Raw genomic sequence first — 23,486 nt, forward strand, 5'->3', positions numbered from 1 at the left:
AATTTCAACGAAGTTCAAGGAATTTTATAATATTCACCATCTAATCTAACATTTTTCTGTGAAGAATAATTTTAAAACAAGAACTTATCCTAGAATATTAAAATATAAAAACATTATGTTCGTGCTTTAATTTCATTTAAAAATCTAGTAATCAACAAATATTCAAAAAAAAAAAAAACAAAAGCATATTTTGGTTAGGAAGACCACTCTGACCCACACATAACCAAATGAAAAGCACAGACACTGGAGCACTAGCGGATTAATTATTATTGAAGCAATAATAATCTTAGCTTAGTATAAGGCAACATCAAGCAAAATCTAGTGATATGATTAGCCACACAAATTAAAATCTAATCTACAAAACTTTAATTTTTTTTTCAAAAACAAAAAATCAGATTCAATGAGATAATGATGGGATTTATGCTTGTGTTGATAAAGAATAAAAAGAAAGGGTTGAAGTTGATAGAAAACTTATGATGGATTTATGATAGATTTAGTGTTTTACTAATTTTTAGTCAAAACTCATTTCATTTTCACTTTTTGGTGCATATCTTGAGATTTATATGAACCAACGTTACCAACTTATACAAAAGAGGTATTTAAATTGTTTATTAAGGATTGAATTATAACTTTTTATTCCTAAGAACACTGCCTCACGCGAATTTTAAACATCTAAGTGGTAGTGGCTTATGTTTTTTTTTTTTTATTTGCCAAAAGTCACTCATGATTTAGCTACAAGACGGCAGATTTGAGTGATTTATACCTTTTAATCCTTCAAGTTTAAGAAAAGTAATTGGCTTCTAGCAATTATATTAATGTAAAGAAATATATTCTTATTTTTTGGGTATCAAAATATATTCTTATTAATACACTAACTATCAACATATAGTCGTAGAAAAATTTACATCTTTACCACTATTTATGTTTTCACACACATTGGTACCAATTAAGCAACCATGAAGTGAACGCAATGATAGGTGATGCTTAGCAATCCAGAGCTTAAACAATATTTTAAAAAAATTAAATGGCATGCTTGATTTTTGTTTTCAAAAATTATTTTTTATTTTTTTAAAAACATTGGGCAAATATTTTTTTAATTTAAATGCTTTCAAAATGTTTTGTTTTTTTTTGTTTTAATCAATTAGTGAAATGACATACTATTAGTTAACAGAAAAGGTTATTAGCAAATTCCAAATTAAAAAAAAAAAACAGTAGTCAAGTATTAAAAATTATCCATATATGACCCAACATTTATTGAACTTGCGTGCATTTTAATATGTGTGTGTAAGTGATTGACTCATGTGGCATAAAGTTTGGGCAGATAAAAGCATATATGCATTCTTAGCGTAAAGCTAAAAAGAAAAAGTTTTCCTTCATAAAGCTAAACTTCTTTTATGGTTGGCTAATTTTCTAGTTACTTTTTAAACTTTCTATTTGTATTTGGGCCAAAAATTTTTCTATCTAGTAAAGTAAAAAATTAAAACACACACACACACACATACATCCAGCAGTGAATCGATTCAAGTTGCTTAAAAGTGCACCTTTCTGTAAAATTATTCAGCTATGAAGAAGATTAAAGCCATTGTATTATAGTAGAGAACAAAAACATCCTTGAAAGGATTCTTGTTCACTCTTTTGTCACTTGAGACACAAATATCTGCATAAAAAAATTGACTATGTTGATAAAAAAAAATTAAGGACTGTGTTATCAGTTTTTAAAACTTTTTTTGTTTTAAAACAGAAAAATTTAAAAACTTGTTGAGATAAATATTTTCAATTTAATCGTTTTTAAATTGTTTTTGTTTTTTATTTTTAAAACAAACATAGGAACAAGCTTAAGTTATTTTTATTTTTATTTTTCTTATTTTAAAACACTCTGCATTTGATTATTAAAAATTGTAGTTCTCTTGATCAATTTTTTTTAAAATTACCATATTAATTAACTGCCTATAACCATCATAATCAATCTATTTTTTAATTCTAATTTTTTTAAAATTAATATAACTAAAGAAATTTTCATTCATTTTGTTTGTTTTGAAAACAATTTTTAAAAATAAAAAAAATGAAAACAAAAACCAAACACGCTCTAAGTATTTGTCATTATTCCCTTTGCCACTTGTGAGTATTTGTAATAAAAGGATTTTTTTTTTGTTTTTTTGGAAAAATGAAGTTAATCCAAAGTTGTCTATTACTTAGCATTGCCGAGTCAGAATCACTTCAAGGCTGTTTGAAATTATTTTTATTTTATTATTTTGAGAACTAATGTTTTGTAAAATGTTTTAAGAACAAAAAAAATATTAAAAATAAGTGTTTTTCTCATTTTCTCTTGTTCTCCAGAACAATAATCACAGAATACTTAAAAGTTGTTTTCATTTTTCTGTTCTCCAGAATAATATTTTATTTTTTTATTCTTCAAAACACTTTTTAAAAACACGTTACCAAATGAATTTTTTTGTTCTTTTGTTCTGGAGAACAGAAAACTGTTCCCAGAACAGGATTTTAGATAGACCCTTCATCTTCAACAGCTGAAATATAAAAAACAAGAAGGAAGAACCTACCCATGATGACACGGATAAGGTGTATATGAAGCGGACCGGCCCAGGTTGGCTGTGAATCTAAAGCTCAACCCAAGAAAACCTCAAACACAATTTTTGAACTTGAGGTCCGGTCCAGGAGTGTGCAGTTAAGAACTACCTTCCTGACATAGCTATACTGATTGTCGTGCTCAACAATTCAAACGAGCAAGGTAAAATGAAGTCTCAAGAATTGTAACTATGAATTACAATATTTTCAAAATCATTCAGGACAGCTCATAGTTTTCTGTATTCAGTAAAATGAAATCTCAAGATTTATAACAATAAATTTCAATGTAAGCTGCAGATGTACTGAAGCAGGTCATTGTCTGCCATATTTCACTCAGTAACTTGTTCTAAAGGCATAGAGATCGACATGAATTCAAGATACGAACCTACAATCAGACCAAAGCTTGGATACTCTGGCTATTCACAAGTAACTAATAAAGCACGTCAAACATAATGTAAGGAAAGAGTTAATGAATACACAAATAAAACATGTAGATACGGAATTTATATTTTGAACCAAAATGCCCTAAATGCACCTTCTACAAGAAAAAGACTTGCAATATATAGTACACCTATTTTGATTCAGTCTAAAAAATGAGAGCTCTTTCTATTAATAACACAAATGCAGATATGGTTGGCCTCTACATATATTTAATGTCTATGACACACAAATGCTCTCTTGTGCCGTGGCAGCAGCATCTTCTCCCTTTCATTTCAATATACAATTGACTATCTTCCTCACATTGCATATTCATTTTATTGGCATTTCGATTAGAAGTGTCCTCCGAATATAATTTTTTGACATCATCTGGGTTACTCTGCTAGCCTTTTTCCCTAAAAGAAGCAAGTGCTATGCATCAAGATCAGTAGAACAATACTATTCATCTCATTACACATGGAAAGTTGATAGAATTACACAAGAGAAGATAAGAATCATATTGCTTATCTACCTAGCAGCGTGTAGTAAAGCATATTACCCACATGATAAACAGAAGAAACAGCTTCAAGGGGTCTAGGTAAGGGGCCAACGGAATTTATGAAGCCAGTAAACTGTCCAATTGATATCCATCACGTTGATAGACCTAAACAATCAATTGCGTCTAAGAATCGCACAGTGCTTGCATGCAGTTATGAAATAGAAAGAACTTTTAATTCCATAATTATTATTTTTTTTTTGGGTTACTGATGCATCAAAGAAAAGAAGCAGGTTAAAATGAGTATAATTATATTATATAAATCCAACTCAAGTGACAACCAGCGTATTCTAAATAACAAGGTTTTATATGGCCAACAAGACAACACATGAAAACTTAACACCCTCTCTCCCTTCTGGATGCAGGAATAGAAAAGGAAATGTGAGACTCAGAACATATTGTGGCAGTCAACATTACAGGCTTACAGCAGTCGTACAATGTGATCAAATTGTGATTGTCAGCTCAAAAAGGAAATAAGAAACATATACAACCAAATACCTTTCCTTTGATCCTTTCCCTTAGACAGTCAGCTCTATAAGAATTTTTGATCCATACTTGTGCTTGTTTGGGACATTAGTGATTTAAGTGTCATAATCAACAAAGGCAAGAGTTCTAGTCCTACTAGGGCATATGGGTGTGCAAAAAATGGGACCACAACTGAAAATAATATAGAAGAAAAATATGCTACACTCCTGTGAGGCTTACTTGAAATTACACCAGCGTCCTTTTTCTCTGAACATGTACAGAAAGCTGCACAGGGATTTGTGTCTGGAAATTTAAAAATCAGCATTCAGTAAGATTTCGAATTATGAAGTCACTGTAATTTCTGAAACAAGGGAGGTGAGAATAATTTCAGTAAACCTCAAGGAGCATCAGGGCAATTTACTCATAACGAAAGTAAAACTTAAGAAAGAAACTAGACAGGGACAGCATATATCACTAGAATTTCTTTTATGAAGTACAGATGTACTTGTGAATTGACCACCACCAACAAGAAGAACCTAAATCTGAAAAGAGAATTGCATGTTTGCTTGTCAGATTCTGCTTACCAGGTTTGAAAGACTTACCTTTCTTCATTTTGGTTGCAAAAGGAGTTGATCCATTAAAGTTACTCAAGTGTAAATTCTGCAAGAATCATTTGTGAGCTCAATTAGTAATTCAGCTTTCTACAGGCTGATTGAAGGTTGCACACGTTGCTCTAGTTTGTTTACGTTGTTACCTGTTTATGCTTTAGCTCTTTATCCAAACAAGCTGAAAGTCCTTTAGATTTTGAGATCAGATCTAACCCCCAGGCTAACTTGAAAACTGCGGTTAGTTTGCTTTCACCAGATCAGCTAAAATGGCTTCTGAATAACTAAGCTTAGCCCCTGAATTAAGGAGCAGCGCTTCCCAAGCCCTAGCTCCTGGGGGAAAACTTTTTGCAGAAAATTTCTCCATTAACTCCAGTGCTTCAGTAACCAAGCCTTTTTGGCACATCTCATATATAATATTATAAATGGTTGAAGATCGTGGATATAAACACTTTTCCAACATTTCATCCAATAAAGAACATGCTTCAGTAATTTCAGCTTTGCAAACCAGACCATCAAGCATGATCCTATACGTATGCAAGTTGAGCTCAATCCTTTTCATCTTCATCTCCTTCAAAAGGCCCCTTGCTCGACTTAACTCCCCAGCTTCACATAAGGAAGCCAACAAAGTATTGTAAGTAACCACATTTGAATTGCATCCCAAATCTTCCATAGAAGAAACCATCTTAAGTGCCTCCTCCACATTATCCTCTTTACACAAGCAGTTTATGTACACATTATAAGTATAAATATCAGGAACAAGTCCTAACACAAGCAATTCGTCAAACAGTTCATGTGCTTTCACATAATTCCCTTCTGCAACAACAGCACTTAAAACCATGGTGTAACAAACTATATCGGGCTTGATTCCATCTTCTTTCATCTGATTCAGAATACCCATGGCATCCCTACCTTTTTCTTTCTTCCCCAAGAACCTAATCAAATTGGAATAATCCATCATACGGGGACAAAAACCGAACTTCTTCATATCTCCCCATACACCCAGAGCCTCCTTAAACGTCAAATCATTTTGGTCACAAAATGACGAAACAATCAAAGAACAAATTTTATCGTCCAGATGGTAGCCATCCTCTATCATACAATAAAGCATCTCAATGGCATAACCCACCCTATTATATCTACATAAACCCTTAATCAAAACCCCAAAAGTCGATTCTTCAATTCGGATATTCATACCCCGACTCTTCAACAAAATCAGTGGAACCAATTTGAGACACTCTCGATTTCTACAAAGCACCGAGAGCAATAAGTTTAGAGAACAAATAGTTGGAACGCACCTGAATTTAGGGATCCTGTAAAACAGGTCAATTGCCTCTTGAAATTTACCAGCCCGACCATAATCTCTAATAAGATAGCCAAACATGAACTCGGGTGTCTCAAATTTCTCAACGCGTTCGAGTTGGTCGAGAACTAGAGGAATCTCATGCAATCTTGAAGTGCGGGAAAGGGTTTTGATGAGGAAGTAGTAGGCATTAGGAGTAGGGTCACAGTTATAAGTTTTGAAAGAGTGGATAAGAGTGGAAAGAAGAGAGGGCATGTTAAGGTTGTCGTTTGAGGAAGGCAATGGCGAGGTTGCTGTCGCAGCTTGAACGAGGATTTGCATAGCTTGATGTTGGCCGAAGTTGTGGTGCCAAAAGGTCTTGTAAGGGGAATGTGGCCATTTCCTGAACTTTCGGAGGTATTTATTGGAACTATCAGATAAAGGATTTCTGACCATATTAGTATTACAGAGAGAAAACAGGCAAAATCTCACACCAGAATCTGAGGCTTGTGTTGGCGTTGGAAACCTCGGAGTATCTAAAGACAAACCAATTCCTCCTCAGAGTTCAGAGTGGGAAAGTGAAGTGAACGCATTGAAAATGACATCCAATACAACATGACTATCCTAAGATTCTGGAATACAAGTAGTCATAGGCCTAGCATTATACTTTTGATACTCGTTTGGTTCCATGAATTGTGGCGTGTTTGAACTTTGAAGAACGAATATCGAAATAGATAATTATAATAATAACAGTTAAAATCTATTCAAAAAATAAAAAGATATATTAAGTCTTAACTCTTAACCATCCCGTCCTCTTCATCTATAATCATTTTTCAGCATTTCAAACGCATAAGTTTAGTGTCTATGTGGATAGCACTTTTGGAATTTTAAATGTGCTTTTGGCTTAATATTTCTAGGCAAACATTATGAGAAGCAAAGTAAAAGAACTTTTAAGAAAGCACCGTCAAGGCAAATTTTGGTTCTTTCTCTAAAGTATTTTTTTTAATTTGTAGTATCAAGAGCTTATTTATATCACTTATTGAAGACCCCAAACCCCCAAAAACTACAGAAACAATTCATCTAACAGAAAATTTTTCATCATCCTAGGATTTGCTGCTGACTTCAATTTTTCACCTCCGGTGGTCTCCAATTAGATAATGCATTCTCTAATTTAACAGTCTAAGTTTTAAACTTACAAAATTTAAATATCATCAACATTCAACAGTTCAAAAACCAAATAAACTGGACAGAACTCCATCAAAAGAAGACTACTGGAGACATTTTCTTTCAAATCTCACATTTTTCTACATGGTTTAAAAAAGAGAGGCTTTCTCTTACACACGTATTTGTAGGTAAGCACTAAAGGAAAAACTTGTATCAGGTATAAAGAAGCTTTTCTTTCAAGTAAAGAAGAAGTTGCAAAATACATATTCATAATATAAATCACTTTGGGGGAAAAAAACGGAGAAGAGAATTCAAAATAGCATGTTTCGATTGTACCTTCAAGGCAAATTGATTTCATCAATATCCCAAAGATTCAAGCTCTTGAAACGCATTAGATGCCACTTTAATCTTCTCCTCTGTTTTTATATTCCCAAACCAAAAAGTAAATGAGAAAATCAGAGACTTCACGAGGATGCAAAAGGATGAGAAATAGAAAGGAAACGAAGAAACTTGACTTTTTTGAACAGGGAAAAATCAGAGATCAATGGAAAGGCAGGGAAAAGATAAACTTGAAGGACCAACCTTTAAGATTGAGAAAGCAACCCAATATAGCTTCGTCTTGAAGCTCCAGAATGTGTGTCTCACAAGTTGATGGAAGATGGAAGTTGTGAGGCTTTGACCAAGTGCCGGCGTGGTTGAGGGCTGAAGCGACTTAGCGGAGTAGGATTACTGTATTAGGACCAGGAAGGCGAGCGGCGGACGAACTCGCGGCGCCAAAGGTGGAGCGCTGTGTCATTTGTCATGCCAGTATCCTAATTCCTACATTTATTTTTTGAAAATTACACCCAAAAAAAAAAGTACTCCTTTTGTTGTCTCCAATAAATTTTAAAATTAAGATTCATAATTTATCTTCATAAATTTTCAATTAATATTATAAATAATTTAAAATATATTTAATATACTTTTTATTAATTATTTATATATTTTAATTGTAAATAAAATTAAGATTTTAATTAATAATTTAAAGTTTGTTCGTTCCTCATTGTTATTTTTCCTACTTAAAAGGCCAGGATTAAAGCTAGATATATACATATTAATTAAATTATTAGCTTACTCAATAATTATTAACCTACTGCTAAAAATAAAAGGTGAAAATAAATATACAGCTTTTTACAATTTCACTCAATTTTAAATTAAATTTTTTTAATTTATTTTATTTTAATTGAACTCTTATAATTAAATTAATTAAATTTTTAATTCTTAAAAATTTAAAATCCTTACGTCCCTTAAAAAATAAAATTAAAAACTTTTATAATTTTATTAAATGATTATATGACTTTAAAATTAATTATGTAATTTTTATAACTCAAAATTTATATAATTAATTTATCTTTTAAATATTTTTTATATATGTATAATTTTTATAAAAATTATAACAAAAATGTAAACAGTGGGTTAAATTAATTTTTTTATTTTGCTTAAAAATATTAAATTAAATTTTCTATAAACTCCAAGAGCATTTTTCTTTTATAAGTTTTAATAATTTATTATTAATTTTAATTTTTAAGAGTTACTCCCTCTATTTAAAAATATAAAGCATTTTAATTAAATTTTATTTTTAATAAAATAGTTACTTACTTTTCAATTAACCTTATCTTTTTATATTTATCCCTATTAAACACCCTATAATAAATATAAAGTCACTGTTAATGAGGGCACTTTTGAAAAAAAGGTACTCCCTCTGTTAAAAAATATAAGGTATTTTTTGAGGAGTTAGATGTTAAAAAATGTAAGACATTTTTAATCTTTTGAAATATAATCATTGCCTTTTTTGTTTCAAAAGTGTCGCTATTGATAATGATTTTATATTTATTACATGATGCTTAATAGAGATAAATATGAAAAGATAGGGTTAGTTGAAAAATAAGTAACTACTTTATTGAAATGAGATTTGATTAAAAATACATTATATTTTTGAACGGAAGGAGTAATGACTACATTTCGAAAGATTAAAAATGTCTTACATTTTTTAACACCTAACTTCTCAAAAAGTGCCTTATATTTTTTAACGAAGGGAGTAATATATAATAGATAAAACTATAAGAACTTGATTAATATAAAATAAATTGTAAGGATTTAATTCAAAATTAAATGAAATTATAAGAACCTACAAATATATTTAAAAAAAAAACAATAGGGGCTCATATTCTATATTCATCATAATGATGAATACCATGATGCTCATCATTGTGATGAGATCTAAACCATATAGTTTTTAATTTAAATAGTTTAGATTTAAATTATTGTTATATTATATTATTTTATATTTATTAAAATAAAAAGTTATAAAATTATCAAATAATTTTAATATTTTTTATTTTTAATTTAGTCTAAGTTTAATTTAAAGGATTCAATTTAACATTAAAATTTTTATAATTGTCAAATATTAATTAGGAAAAATATAAGTTTAGGTTCATGTACTTTGTTCATAATTTGTTATTAATTATTGTACTTTTTCAGTATTTTTGATTTTTATAATTTTATTTTTTATTATTTTAGACTCCTCCAAAATTCTTATATTTTATTCATTGAGAGAATTAAAATAATAAAAAATAAAAGTATAAGGAATAAAAATACTGAAAAATGTTAAATAACTGAAATAATAAAATGCGAGCAAAGTATATAGATTTAAAATTATATTTTCTTATATTAATTATCTAGTTATACATTCACAATAAATATGAAATAAAATAATATTTTAAAATTTAAATTTAAGTAATTCAAATCTCACCACACTATGTTAATAAGCGTGATGAACAGTTAAATGAGGTCAAACAATGGGCAGGATAAAATTTCACGTATTCTAAAGTCAAATCATTAAACGATGAAGAAATAAAAGAGAACGCTTCGGTACGATGAAGAGAGGCGATGACGTGTACGGTTCAATATTGAAAGTTCCCCCCGCTAATAACTTTTTTACTAATAAGTGGTTGACTTTCCTTCCAAAACAGGATAATATATCTCACAGAATATCCGCGGCACATGGTTCTTTGTTTTTACGACACATCGGTTTTCTTCAGACTTGAGCCACCGCAAGCATGGAACACCCACAGCCGTATGCCTCCACCTCCGGCGCCGCCATCTCCGTCTATCCGCTGCACCCAACGCCGATGGCGGTGGTGGGGCCTCATTATTGTTGTCCGTATCCGGTGGAACTAGCAATCGTTAGAAAGGTGATGACTCTTGCCGATAAGTTCACCGTCACAGACTCAAACGGCAACGTCGTTTTCAAGCTTCAAGCGTCTCTTCTATCCCTCCGCGACCGCCGTGTTTTGCTTGACGCTGCTCAAAACCCCGTCATCACTCTGCGCAGGAAGGTTTGTACTCTTCTTCCCTTTTTTTTGTTTTCCTAGTTCTGTCAAAATTACATGATTCGAGATAAGACGAAGAAAACAAGAAATTAATCAGAGAAGGCAAGAAATGATATGATGTTGCAGATTATGACACTACATGACAAATGGAAAGCTTTTAGAGGAGATAGCACCGACCCGAAGGATCTCTTATTCACTCTGAAGCGATCATCTTTGATCCAGCTTAGGACCAAATTAGATGTGTTCTTGGCTTCTAATACCACTGAACAAGCTTGTGACTTTAAGATCAAAGGAAGCTGGCTGGAAAGATCTTGTGTTGTCTATGCCAGGGAATCCAACACCATTGTTGCCCAGGTGCTTGCTTAATGAAAGCCCTTGGAAAATTATATTCATTAACAGTGGAAAAGTGGTGATATAAATTAACAGTGGAAAATTATGGGTATATTGTGCAGATGCATAAGAAGCACACATTTCAAAGCATTGTGTTTGGGAAAACAAATTTCATGGTGACAGTGTACCCCAACGTGGATTATGCTTTCATAGTGGCACTCGTTGCTATTCTGGATGAGATTAACCAAGACCAAAGTGGCGGTTAAAAGCCATGCACGGATTTGGCCATGGAGGTTCTTGCAGATGTTGTTCTATTTTATTTTTATTTTCACTTTTTTGCCAGAAGTTCTATTTTAATTTAAATCTGGGAGCATTATTATTTTGGGACAAAATTATCAATTTTGTGGAAGAGAGATTTTTAAAGTTCAGTCACTAGAAATGCTGAAATATATTTATTCAAGTACCAAATGTAACATACTTTTAACATCCAAAATCGTATATATATACCTATACATATATATATATATTCAAGTACCAAATCGCGTGTGTGTGTGTGTGGTTGTGATGAATAGTTAGTTTTAGAAATGATTCTGGCTAGTTTGAGGTTTGGTGACATGTTGGTTTGGAGAAAATAGGGGTAGGAACTTTCACGCATATTTGATTATTGGGTTCAGTGTGTTTTTTATCCTTGAACTTTCATAGAAGCACCTAATGTTCTAAATATTATTTGTCATCTTAGTAATATCACTCTTGAAAAAGTTAAACCATAGAAATATTGCTTTTTACGTTAAATGGACACACATTGACCATTCTTGAGAATGAAATTCTATTAGGCTTTATGTGTTTAGCCTATAGTTCCAGCCAGGACGATAAAGGTAGAAGGCAACATCATCACACATGTTTGATTAACATGCTTTACATTTTTTGATAATGTGTATTGTCCGTACTAAATGGTTTAAGTGATCAACTATGAGTTCTAATGATTTATAGTGGGTTTTCGAAAGTATTTTCTTGTATCTGTTATAATAACCAAATATTACTGCATTAGATGTCACAAATGTTAATTTATCATTTTCAGGGGGAAGGATCCAGCTGTTGAGGAATCATGGGAATGCATGATAGAAGTGAGCATTTTGACGGCTCGGGGTGGCTCCTCTCTGGTTTGGCGCATGTCCTCGTTGTCGTTTATATTTACGTTGTCATGACACTGTTAATGGTTTAACTTAATGATTTAGAACTTGTCTAAATAGTCATTACACTTTTGGTGAATTTGGTTGAGAAACTCTACTTTATGGATCATTTTTCTGAGAGACTTGATGACTTTTTTAGCTTCGCCCAACCTTTTATAGACTCTAGACGGTTTTAAATGCAATGGTATTTTTAGAAATATGGATTGTGTGACTGTTGTTTTAATCGTACGTTGGAACCCAAATATTAGTTTTCCATTTGGTTTCCCAGCAGATATTAGTCATTTGTATTAGAAGATTAACTTCTAGTATTTTGCTGGCTTAGCAAATATATTTATAAAAACCCTTTTGGGATTGTATTATTTATATATATATATATATATATATTTATTCCATGGAATAAATATTTAGGTCTATTGAAGTAACAGCGTGCTATGATGAGATGAGAGCAGCAATATATGAGCTATGAGATATACGCTCATCTTGGGCCTATTGATCCACAATATTCTGTCAATCCACTGACAAGAAGCGATCTTGTTTGAATTAAATCTTTTCAGTTTATGGGGAACAAGTATGAGTGAGGATTTGATACCCTGTAAAACTCTTGGATGCATGTGTTGGTGCAAAATGATAAAATGTGACCGCGGAGTATTTGACATTTCTTGATTCACAGTGCGGTTCGTTAATTAGTTAACCTTGCGAGTGTTTTGTATCCGTTTGGCTTACAGCGGGACAAGCATCCCTAGATTGGCCGTTCATCGTTTTTCTTTCTACAAGGTAAAAAACTGCCAGCAATATAAGCCGAACATCAATGGCGTCCTTTTCTTTTTTTTTTTTTCTTTTTCATTTGTTTTTGGTTTGAGAACATCAATTGTGTCAAATCTCCTGAAGTCATTCAATCGTGCGCTTTTACATTAGAAGATTAAGAGAGGCTCCAACTAAAATCTATTTTCGATTATACGTAAAGCTATGATTAAGAATACACATACGAGAAGCTCCTATGTGAAAAATAAGACCAATTCATACGGTTAAATCCCGGGGGGGTGGGGAAGTGAAATGATCAATAGATTAATTTATTTAAATTTCAAAATTAGTCGCGACTATTTTTTCCTTTTTAGTCTCGTATTTTATTTTTATAATTAAGTAGTTATCTATAACATTCACATATTTGCATCGATACATTAATATATTTAATTAAAAACAAATCAGTTTTTTTTATCTGATTTTAATCAACAAACAAATTTTTTTTTTTTTTTGCCATGGTTCAATATCTGACTGGTTTCCAAGGCACTTTTTTGTTTTTGGTGGATCGGCTTGAACTCTAGATAGATAATAAGCAGATACTATTCCTTTTCCTTTTATCTTCTTTTTTGTCGCTGGCTATCACTTCTTTTACAAATCAAGTGTCACGATCTTTTATTAAGCAGATCCATGATTGTATTAAAAATCTGTTCAGGTCCCATTCATCTTCTTTGTTCTGTCTTCGTTCAATTTTCACAAGCACATCAGCTGTTGCCTCTCCTTGCTGTTGTCATCATTCGAGGAGGTGCCAATAGAGGTCGACGAGCTAATCGTGCACACCGTTGACGAGGACAGCAAGTTCATCAGTAAGGCTCCATTCTGTTGTAAGGACAAGTTGGATTTGTTGTTGAAACAGATCAAAACCCATTAAGCTGCTGTTAATTATAATATGAGGATTGAGAGAGGAGTGCAATGAGTGAAGATGAAAAAAGATTGAAAAAGAGGTGAGGAATCGGGTGGGGAGGAGGGATTCAGGGATTGCCGTGAACAGGGATGAAAAAAAGACATCCGAAATGAGAAGGTAAATGAAAATATTATATTATAATTTTTTTATTAAAACAATATTATAGTATAATTTATTAATATATAATATATATTTATATAATTATTATAACTTATTAATATTATATTATAATTTATATTATAATACATATGACTTAAATATAATTATTGTTAATAAGTATTTATAAAATTGTAACAATTTCTCTAAATCTAAATATTCTAAATTATAACATTGAAAAATAATTATAATTATATTATGTGAATTATGATTTATTAATTTATTTTACATTTATACTCTATCTTTTAATCTACTTTTTTTTAAAAAATTGTAATTTTATGTTTAACGTTTTTTTAGAAAAAATATTAAATTAGTTACAAAAGTATAAACAAGAAAATTCATATTTATTTTTATCACTATACATCCTAACTAACTTTTAAATCAAATCATCCAAACAAAATTTAATTTATTCAACTAACTTTTTAAAAAAAACTATTCAAACATAAATTACATTAAAATTACAGATTTTTTTCTAACTTTAGTTTGCAAATCTCAATTAATTCTAACCTCAATTGTGAATTTTTTTAATCCAAACACACACTTAGAACTTGTGTAAATAGTCATTATATTTTTGGTGAATTTGGTTGAGAAACTCTACTTTATGGATCATTTTTCTGAGAGACTTGATGACTTTTTTAGCTTCGCCCAACCTTGTATTATATGACTTGTTAAGTCATGAAAAACTTAAAATATTTAGTTTTATTTTTAAATTAAGTAACAATTTCATATTTATTTTTTATATTTAAATTATTATATACATATATAATTTTTTAATTTAATTATCACATTGCCAGCTCGATCATTAGTTCAAACCAATTGAATCACGTAAATTGTAAGCCGTTTACCTTCCTGGCCTAATATCGAGTTCCATTTTGAAAACATTAAATTGTTGTAATTTCCCCACCAACCCCATCCAAAAAAATGGTTGACATATTCCAAAGTCAAGCCATTGAGCGTACGCTTCAAAAAAGAGACGATGACGCGTACGATTCATTGAAAGGTTTTCTTCTTCGGCAGCTTCCTACGCTGGTTCTTGTGCGCGTGCAACTTCAAGCCTTCAAAACACACACACACAAAAGAGCCTTTGGCTACAGAATAATCATCTCACCAAATATTCACAAGTCACAACGCACGCACACACATATATACTTAATTGTTTTGACGAGCTAGTCCTTTCTCATAGTCATCGGTTTTCTTTAGACGGGAAACAATCATGCAATACCCACAGCCATATGCCTCCGCTTCCGGCGCCGTCCCGACCTCATCCGCACCGCCTTACCCGACTGCAATGGCCGTGATCGGACCACAGTACTGTTGTCCATATCCGGTGGACCTAGCGATCGTTAGAAAAGTGATGACTCTTGCCGATCAGTTCACGGTCAGGGACTTAAACGGCAACGTCGTTTTCAAGCTTCAAGCGTCTCTTCTATCCCTCCACGACCGTCGTGTCTTACTTGACGCTGCTCAAAACCCCGTCGTCACTCTGCGCAGGAAGGTTTGTCACTGTGTTCACACGCCCCAACTTCTCAACTTTAATTTCTTCTTACAAATCAATCCTCAATCGAAAAGAAAACAAGCTCGATCGAAAACTGAGTCTCAAAGATGATATGATGTTGCAGATAATGACAGTACATGATCGATGGCAAGCTTTTAGAGGAGACAGTACCGACCCAAAGGATCTCATGTTTACTCTAAAGCGATCATCTCTGATCCAGTTGGTTAAAACCAAATTAGATGTGTTCTTGGCTTCTAATACCAATGAACAAGTTTGTGACTTTAAGATCAAAGGAAGTTGGCTCGAGCGATCTTGTGCTGTTTATGCTGGTGAATCCAACACCATCGTTGCTCAGGTATTTAATTTTTTAATATTTTTCTTTTAAAGATTAAGAATTATTGTTATATAAATCAAAACAGCAATAATAATATAGGCTATATAAATTACATGACGTTACTGTACTCCGTTAACAACCAAACTCTTAGATATATTATTGATCAAAATGTCTCGTTCAATCACATTATTATTTTTTTTTGTCATATTCTACCCGTCTTCACAAACTCTAAGCTATCTTCGTTCAATGATATATTAGTGTTAATATTATTTTTTGTCATTTTCTCCTAAACAAAAACCACACCAAACTCTTCCTCTTATAGCAAATCGTTTTTTTTTTTTTTGTACCTGTCTGCGCACTATCGTATTCCAAATTTATAGTTTGGTTGTCCCTTTAAAACCTAACAATTACTATTTTATTTTTGCCCAAAAAAATCACAATTTTATTTTAAAATTAAACGTGGAGCGAAATTAATTATGATGGGAATATTCAATACTGCAGATGCATAAGAAGCACACAGTTCAAAGCGTTATGCTCGCGAAAACAAATTTCATGGTGACGGTGTATCCCAACGAGGATTATGCTTTCATAGTGGCACTCATTGTAATTCTGGACGAGATTAATCAGGATTCATCAGGACAGTAAAAGCGATTAGATTTTATTTTATTTTTTAATTATGGCGCATTAATGCATTATTGTATCTGTATTTAAAGGGGGAAAATGCTCTTTAACATTTATAAATAAAGACCGTCTGAAGCTAACTATTAATGTTCATGTTCGTTATTTTAAGGGTGTTATTGCAACGGTTTTGACATTTGAGGACCAATAGTGATCATCGGTGCAATGAATAATTTAGGGTAATTAATACTCCTCATGAAATACTTTTTTCAAATTGATCATAGATATTCTCTCTTATCCTATTTATAAGTCACTTTTAATATATTTTATCAGAATTAAAAAAAAATTTAAATCTCATTAACTTTATTTTAAAATTTAACAAGTTTCTACCTTTACCCCTAATAAATAGTCTTAAATTTTATTATTGATATTTTTATTCAAAGCATTGAAAATTGACCAGTGCTCTACAAATAAGATCAATTTTTTCTTATCTCTCTACCCTATAAATAAAATTAAAGGAGTATCTTTTTATTAAAGACAATTCTATTCAAGTTATGGTTAGACACAAAATGTAAAAACTTCTCCCAATAAAAATGTAAACCTTAATTTATCATGTTATAATGAATTAATTTTTTTTCACTAGACTCAATTCTTATTGACTCCTTGCAAAACAATTTATTAGTAAAAATGCATTCTAACCTAAAAACAAAGCCCAAGAGGAAAAAACTTGCAAAGCTTTTAAATCTTTTATTGGGCCTCTTCGTAAGCCGAAGCCTATAATGAATAAGTTCTTCCGAATAGGTAATCCAAAAACAGAAGTTAAAAGACAAAAATCATGGATTAATTTAATAATTTGTGTCAATAACTAGCTTATATTCCGGTGGGAAAAAAGTCATGGATTCACAAAAAGGTTAAAAATTTTCACCTCTCATGCACAATGAATAGACAGAAAAAGAGTATATAAATTATATATATATATAATATATATAATATTGATCGCTTTTGTAAATTAAGACAGCCTATATTTATATCTATTAGACCTGATTAATAGTTTGTATTATGTTAGTTTTTTTATAGTAACAAATGATAGAAAATTTTGCATGATATGTTAATTAAAATTTAATCCAATCTTTTATGTTATGCATATTTAGCATATTAAAAATGTCATTGAATAATGAATAAATAATAACTCGTTTTATTCTCTACTTTTATATATTTAACCACTTGCATCCAAAAATTTACCATATTTTGCTTGCAACCATAGAAAACATTCTCAAGATTCAAGAGATCCCACATTGCAAATTTATTACACATAAAAATACAGATTCTAATTTAGTTTAAATAAAAAGGTAACATTAAAATTAAATTAGATTAAATAATCTAAATATTTTTTAGTTACCTAAAACCTAACTTCTATATAAAGGGCATCAAAATTTGATTAGAGGAAAGGGAGATTAGGGGTTATATCCCACCTGAAGAGGCAGATTAATAAAAGTCCTCAGCTCGTTGTTTTACCTCAAAGTTGAAGTTTGTAAATTACTCTAGTTGAATAGATGAATACAAGGTTTCCATCATCTATATCGTTAATATTTTTTTCTTAAATATTCTTAACAATCCATATATAAAAGGCAATTCTTTTTGAGATACTGTTAAATACTAAATATAGGTATCTATTTTAGCAAAAATTTAAACTTTAATTTATCATATTGTAAAGAACTAATCTCTTTTGCTAGAGTTAAACCCGTTAGTTAAAAAAAAAAAATCTGAATATGGAATTTAAAAAAATCCACTTGGTCATGATAAACATCTAGGTGAATAACAAAATAATTCAAAATATTAGGGCTCGTTAGCTTTTATTCCCTCTTTTGTTTTTTAAAAATTATTTTGCAAATCATTTTTTAAATTGTTTTCAAATCGAAACAAAAAAAAATTAATTTGCTTGATTATGAAAATTTTAAACGATTTTAGAGTTAAAAATTAGTCGATAATGATAATTGTCAATCGTTAATGGCAATAATCTATGATAATCATTAATCATATAGTTAAATATAACTTATAATAGTCAAATCTTAACGTGCTTTATACATAAAATAATAATTTTAAGATATTTTTACTTTGAAAAATAAAAAATGATTAAAGGTGATTTACAATAATGAAAGATAATGTGCTTTATTGTTTATTTTTGATATATTTTTGTTTTCAACTCTAATTGTTTCCATATTTGTAATTTTTATGATTTAAATGCTTCTTTTAAACTTGGTCAACTATACCCAAATCATATTCTTTACCGTATTATGATTCAACTCTTTCTCCACCAAGTTCTGCCAATTAAAGCACCTCCACCGTAAACCCTAGCCTCCATACTTATCGTTCCAAACTCTTACCCTTAACACTCAAACCTCACATCTCCTCCTTCGCAATGCACAAACCAAAGAGCACACTCTTTTACCTGTTCCGCCGCAATGGGCCACAGAGGGCAACACTCTCTCCTCAATCGCCAGTTCGCCGCCGCCAACATCGGCAATACAAAACCATTACAACCAATCGACGAGACAGAAACCGTCGGAACCACCTCCCACAAGGGACAGAGAAACACTCACACCAGGGAGAAAAATTTGAAAACATTTAAAATTAAAACACTTATTCAAATTTGTTTTTATTTTTTATTTTAAAATTTAAACTACTTTTTAAAAACAGAAATAAAACCGTGCCTAAGTTTTTTTTCTCCCATCATGTCAATAATATGAAAATTGTAGGTTTGAACCTAGCCCACGGTGGGTATCATAAACAGGATTGTCAAATTCATGATTGTAAGTAAATTTGTTATAGGGATGTAAACTTGAATTATAAATTCGAATCATAAACTCGTAAGAGTTTATTTTTATTAATAAATAATTATTAAAAGTATATAATTAAATAATTAAAATATAAAATATAATCCTAATTTGATTTAAATATATTTTAAATATAAAATTATTAAAATTAAATCTACCTATGTTGATAGATTATCATACTCAACTTATTTTTCTTTTTTTCTTTTTTTATTCATCTGTGTTTTTAAGTTTTTTTTTTTTGAATTGTGTCCTACCACTTTTATAAAGTTAGTTCTATATAATATATGACTAACTTATTCAATTTAGTCAAAAATTAACAAGTTTAGCAAGTTTAATCAATTACATTTAATCTAAATTTATGAATAAATTGACACAATTTTGTAAATTAAAATATAAAAATAGTAAATTTAGAGAATTAATAGTGAGTTTAATTAAGTTTCATTTAATTTGAATTTATAAGTGAGTTAACATAATGTTATAAATAAGAAATATAAAAATAATAAATTTAAAAAGTCAATTCAAGAATTTGACAATATGATCGCAAATATAGTAGATATGTGTTAGTTATAATTGTCACCAGCAACAAAATAAAAAAATCAAATAAAAATTTTAAAGACACAAAATCAAACACTAACGGATACCAATGGTCCCACGACACCATTAAAAATAATGTAATGTGACCCAGAGAAATATAATAAACTAAATTAAAAATTTAAAATACTATACTATGAACAAAACAATTTACCTAATCCAAAAAAAGACATCTTATGCTAATGCATTGTCCAAACATCTTACAGTATCTTCGCTTGAATGGCTTCCTACGGCCTCTTGTTTTTTAATTTGGAAAAAAGCCAATGAAGACAAGAAAACTAAGAAGATGCTATCTAAATTACACATAATATAATTAAGTCGCTATGAATCTGAAAGCAAGTTCTTACCTACGCTCAATATCACACAGGGGTATTAATTAAGAGTAATGCCTTCATCACCTAGATAACACATGAGGACTAAAATTAATTGTTTACTGATACTCATTAATTATTGTAACTCCCCCCCCCAAAAAAAAAAAAAACCACCCTCAAAAAATAGTTGATGATAATAAAGTTTGACATTTTGTAATGTCAAATTATTGACGAATGAATAATTTTACATTCTAAAGAGGCGACGACGTACGCTTCCGTATAACAAATTGAGCCGATGACGCGTACGAAAGGTTCCTCCTTCTAATTAACTTATTAGCAATAAGTTGCCTTCTTCTTCTTCCGCAGTTTCCTACACTGGTTCCTGTGCGCGTACAGCTTCAACACACAGATATATATATGTATATATATATAAGAGCTCGAGGCAACGACTTAATCATCTCACCACATAGAGCTCCATTGTTTTCACGAGCTAGTCCTATCTCATCGGTTTTCTTTAGACTTTGACCAATCAGCGGTCATGCAATACCCACAGCCGTACGCCTCCGGGGCGGTGCCCACTGCTTCTGCGCCGCCTTACCCGACGGCCATGGCCGTGATCGGACCACAGTATTGTTGTCCGTATCCGGTGGACCTAGCAATTGTTAGAAAGGTGCTGACGGTTGCAGATCAGTTCACTGTCACGGACATAAACGGCAACGTCGTTTTCAAGCTTCAAGCTTCTCTTCTAACCCTCCACGACCGCCGTGTCTTACTTGATGCTGCTCAAAACCCCGTCGTCACTCTGCGCAGGAAGGTTTGTCACTGTGTTCACAACCCACCTTCTCAACTTTTCTTTCTTCCAATCAATTCTTATTAAGTTGTTGGAGCAGGCAAAATTAAACTTAATAACTTAAAATTTTGAATTAAGATGTTTTTAGATGAGGCTTCCTATTCTTAGCAATTCTTGGTATATATATTACTTCTTCGCTTTTCAAATAAAAGAAAAAAATTATTTATATGGTTTAAAAAGGTTGATTAAGTATAATAATTATATCTGACATTAAAAAATTTGAACTGAATTATCCCAGTAATTAACTGAACAAATTTATTTAGTGAAAATAAATATTGATTTTATAAGGGACAATTTGAAGAAAACGTAATAAATACTTTCAAAATTTGTAGTTTTATTTATAAATAAAAACAAAAAAAAGCACATGATAATTTCTTTTATATTTGAAAACAAAACATGATGAATGATGGTGCAGGTAATGACAGTACATGATCGATGGCAAGCTTTCAGAGGAGATAGCACCGACCCGAAGGATCTCATATTTACTCTGAAGCGATCATCTCTGATCCAATTGGTTAGGACCAAATTAGATGTGTTCTTGGCTTCTAACACCACAGAACAAGTTTGTGACTTTAAGATCAAAGGAAGCTGGCTCGAGCGATCTTGTGTTGTCTATGCTGGCGAATCCAATACAATTGTTGCACAGGTATTTAAATTTTTAAATCTTTTATATCTTGTAATTATTATTAAAACATAAAAAAAGCCTCACATTCAAAGATTAAAAGATAGATTATAAATATATAAGCTTAAAAAATATTTAATCAAATGGCTTAAACTATTTTGATGGAATATACTATCCTTAAGCATATTAAAATAAAAAATTTAATAATTAAAGGTAAAGAATTGTTATATAAAACATGGAGCGCAATTATGATGGGAATAATATATATATATATATATATATATATTGAATATTATATTGCAGATGCATAAGAAGCACACAGTTCAGAGTGTTATGTTTGGTAAAACAAATTTCATGGTGACAGTGTACCCCAACGTGGATTATGCTTTCATAGCGGCACTCATTGTAATTCTGGACGAGATTAATCAGGACAGTAAAAGTGATTCATCAATAGCTGATGAGTTACTTATGTAGTTTAATTTGTGGTTGATTTCCAGCTGATCTGAGTTCTATTTTATTTTATTTTATTCTGTTCTGGGACATTATTGTATAATGAACATATGTTGTAGCCGTTAGCTGGGCCTTGTGTTATATATTGCTTTATACGTACTACTACCTCTTCTTATTCTTATTATCAGAATCTGTTATTTACATAAATCTAAAAAAGTACTTCATCCATTTAAAAATATAAAGCATTTTTAATTGAATCTCACTTCTCAATAAAGTAATTAGTTATTTTTAAATTGACCCTATCTTTTTTTTTATTTACCTTTATCAAATATCTTATAATAAATATAAAGTCATTATTAATAGATGTATTTTTTAAAAAAAAACAATGATTATATTTTAAAAAATTAAAAATACTTTATATTTTTTAATATTTAATTCTTAAAAAAATGTCTTATATTTTTAAATGGAAGGAGTAATTAAAGTCAAAGTAATTAACAAGGGGCAAATTTTTTTTAGTAATTCGTCAAAATTACTCTAAAGAAGTTGAGAAGAGATTGATAACAAGAGTGATGGGGGGATGGCATTTTTAGAAATTAAAATATTTTCGCTGGTTTTTATAAAGAATATTGCGTGAAGGATGATGATCGATGGATTTTAAAGGATTAATTAAAAATTTGTCAATATTACGTATCTCAAATTGACAATCTCAAAAAACGGATGCCTATACAATATGTGACAATGTAGATAAACATGACATTTAACAATACACTTCGATTATCGTTAGTGCAAACTGACTGACTTTTAAGTCATATTGCAGCTTAAATGATGCAAAATTCTTTGGTTAAAAAATGGTTGTAAATTTCCCCGCTTTATTGAACTTTAGCGTGTCAATTACTCCTCTGTCGATATTTTACGGGTAAAAATAACCTGTTACTTAAAATCAATCTAAAACTAATATTTATTAGTTTAAAAGTAACATTGCAAAGATTTTGATACTTGAAGAGCACATTTCTCCAATGAATAATTTATGGAATACTCGTGAGGAAATGATTTATTAGTAAAAAATACCTTTTGATCTAAAAACAAAAGCCGGCTTGGAAAAAAACTTTGCAAAGCTTTCACAACTTTTTTTTTTTGGGAACCTCTTTGTAAAGGCAAGCCCAAAGTGAATAAGTTTATAGGAGCAGAAAGTCCAAAAACTTCTTCTTTTTGGAGGGGGTCTGTGGGGAAGTTCAACGAAAAAAGTCTCCCCACTAACTCTGGCTGAATTGAAATAACAAATTATATATTTTTTTAATTTTATTTACAAATTACTTTCAATATATTTAATTAAAATTAAAAAAACTTTAAAATTTTTTAACTCCTTTTAAAAGTTAATAAATTATTAACTTTTCAATATACATACTTTAATAATATGTTTTTCTTTCCAACATTTAATACATGATAAAAAGAGAAATTTTGTAATAAAAATTTTACGATGTATTTATAAATAAGAAAAAAAAACTTGAGTACGATTTATATTATTACTTTTGTTAAATCTATTCTTTTGGACTATTTGAG

At 30.6% G+C, this 23,486-nt stretch overlaps 4 protein-coding genes across 23 annotated transcripts; 3 read left to right on the forward strand and 1 right to left on the reverse strand.

Annotated features, from left to right (window-relative positions):
• Positions 1 to 2,743: 2,743 nt before the first annotated feature.
• LOC129300279 (pentatricopeptide repeat-containing protein At2g38420, mitochondrial-like) lies at positions 2,744 to 7,874 on the reverse strand. 20 transcript variants are annotated; one of them, XM_054938842.1, is made up of 6 exons: positions 7,655 to 7,874; positions 7,409 to 7,488; positions 4,776 to 6,444; positions 4,624 to 4,681; positions 3,564 to 3,664; positions 2,744 to 3,416 (listed from the first exon to the last, which is right to left on the reverse strand). In XM_054938842.1, exons 2-3 carry the CDS (start codon positions 7,428 to 7,430, stop codon positions 4,868 to 4,870), a joined length of 1,599 nt encoding a protein of 532 aa, XP_054794817.1. In that variant the 5' UTR covers positions 7,431 to 7,488; positions 7,655 to 7,874; the 3' UTR covers positions 2,744 to 3,416; positions 3,564 to 3,664; positions 4,624 to 4,681; positions 4,776 to 4,867. The 20 variants fall into 20 exon arrangements, with proteins under 20 accessions (XP_054794817.1, XP_054794816.1, XP_054794810.1 ...); XM_054938841.1 differs by lacking the exon at positions 3,564 to 3,664 and adding an exon at positions 4,262 to 4,324; XM_054938835.1 differs by adding an exon at positions 4,262 to 4,324 and having other exon boundaries at positions 2,744 to 3,664.
• Positions 7,875 to 10,138: 2,264 nt separating this feature from the next.
• Positions 10,139 to 12,094, forward strand: LOC129300278 (protein LURP-one-related 10-like). Its single transcript, XM_054938823.1, has 4 exons — positions 10,139 to 10,449; positions 10,570 to 10,797; positions 10,896 to 11,066; positions 11,852 to 12,094. Exons 1-3 carry the CDS (start codon positions 10,171 to 10,173, stop codon positions 11,037 to 11,039), a joined length of 651 nt encoding a protein of 216 aa, XP_054794798.1. The 5' UTR covers positions 10,139 to 10,170; the 3' UTR covers positions 11,040 to 11,066; positions 11,852 to 12,094.
• A 2,845-nt stretch (positions 12,095 to 14,939) lies between these two features.
• Positions 14,940 to 16,457, forward strand: LOC129300277 (protein LURP-one-related 10-like). The gene is made up of 3 exons (XM_054938821.1): positions 14,940 to 15,316; positions 15,441 to 15,671; positions 16,152 to 16,457. The coding sequence occupies exons 1-3, from the start codon at positions 15,035 to 15,037 to the stop codon at positions 16,293 to 16,295; spliced, it is 657 nt and encodes a 218-aa protein (XP_054794796.1). The 5' UTR covers positions 14,940 to 15,034; the 3' UTR covers positions 16,296 to 16,457.
• A 3,913-nt stretch (positions 16,458 to 20,370) lies between these two features.
• On the forward strand, positions 20,371 to 22,085 carry LOC129300281 (protein LURP-one-related 10-like). Its single transcript, XM_054938845.1, has 3 exons — positions 20,371 to 20,818; positions 21,270 to 21,500; positions 21,780 to 22,085. Exons 1-3 carry the CDS (start codon positions 20,543 to 20,545, stop codon positions 21,948 to 21,950), a joined length of 678 nt encoding a protein of 225 aa, XP_054794820.1. The 5' UTR covers positions 20,371 to 20,542; the 3' UTR covers positions 21,951 to 22,085.
• Positions 22,086 to 23,486: the final 1,401 nt, after the last annotated feature.

The sequence above is a fragment of the Prosopis cineraria genome, unplaced genomic scaffold (assembly GCF_029017545.1).
Source record: "Prosopis cineraria cultivar Desert tree isolate PC_DT_omini unplaced genomic scaffold, ASM2901754v1 PC1514, whole genome shotgun sequence".
In the NCBI taxonomy this organism is placed as follows: domain Eukaryota; kingdom Viridiplantae; phylum Streptophyta; class Magnoliopsida; order Fabales; family Fabaceae; genus Prosopis; species Prosopis cineraria.

What these genes read in the sequence shown, in the direction of transcription:
- LOC129300279 (XM_054938843.1), bottom strand. Translation starts at nt 7,430, where the DNA reads ATGAAATCAATTTGCCTTGAAG. An exon ending in GAAATCAATTTGCCTTGAAG is followed by an intron (nt 6,445 to 7,408) that starts GTACAATCGAAA and finishes GTTTGTCTTTAG; the next exon opens with ATACTCCGAGGTTTCCAACG.
- LOC129300278 (XM_054938823.1), top strand. Translation starts at nt 10,171, where the DNA reads ATGGAACACCCACAGCCGTATGCCTCCACCTCCGGCGCCGCCATCTCC. An exon ending in TCATCACTCTGCGCAGGAAG is followed by an intron (nt 10,450 to 10,569) that starts GTTTGTACTCTT and finishes ATGATGTTGCAG; the next exon opens with ATTATGACACTACATGACAA. An exon ending in CCAACACCATTGTTGCCCAG is followed by an intron (nt 10,798 to 10,895) that starts GTGCTTGCTTAA and finishes TATATTGTGCAG; the next exon opens with ATGCATAAGAAGCACACATT.
- LOC129300281 (XM_054938845.1), top strand. Translation starts at nt 20,543, where the DNA reads ATGCAATACCCACAGCCGTACGCCTCCGGGGCGGTGCCCACTGCTTCT. An exon ending in TCGTCACTCTGCGCAGGAAG is followed by an intron (nt 20,819 to 21,269) that starts GTTTGTCACTGT and finishes ATGATGGTGCAG; the next exon opens with GTAATGACAGTACATGATCG. An exon ending in CCAATACAATTGTTGCACAG is followed by an intron (nt 21,501 to 21,779) that starts GTATTTAAATTT and finishes ATTATATTGCAG; the next exon opens with ATGCATAAGAAGCACACAGT.
- LOC129300277 (XM_054938821.1), top strand. Translation starts at nt 15,035, where the DNA reads ATGCAATACCCACAGCCATATGCCTCCGCTTCCGGCGCCGTCCCGACC. An exon ending in TCGTCACTCTGCGCAGGAAG is followed by an intron (nt 15,317 to 15,440) that starts GTTTGTCACTGT and finishes ATGATGTTGCAG; the next exon opens with ATAATGACAGTACATGATCG. An exon ending in CCAACACCATCGTTGCTCAG is followed by an intron (nt 15,672 to 16,151) that starts GTATTTAATTTT and finishes TCAATACTGCAG; the next exon opens with ATGCATAAGAAGCACACAGT.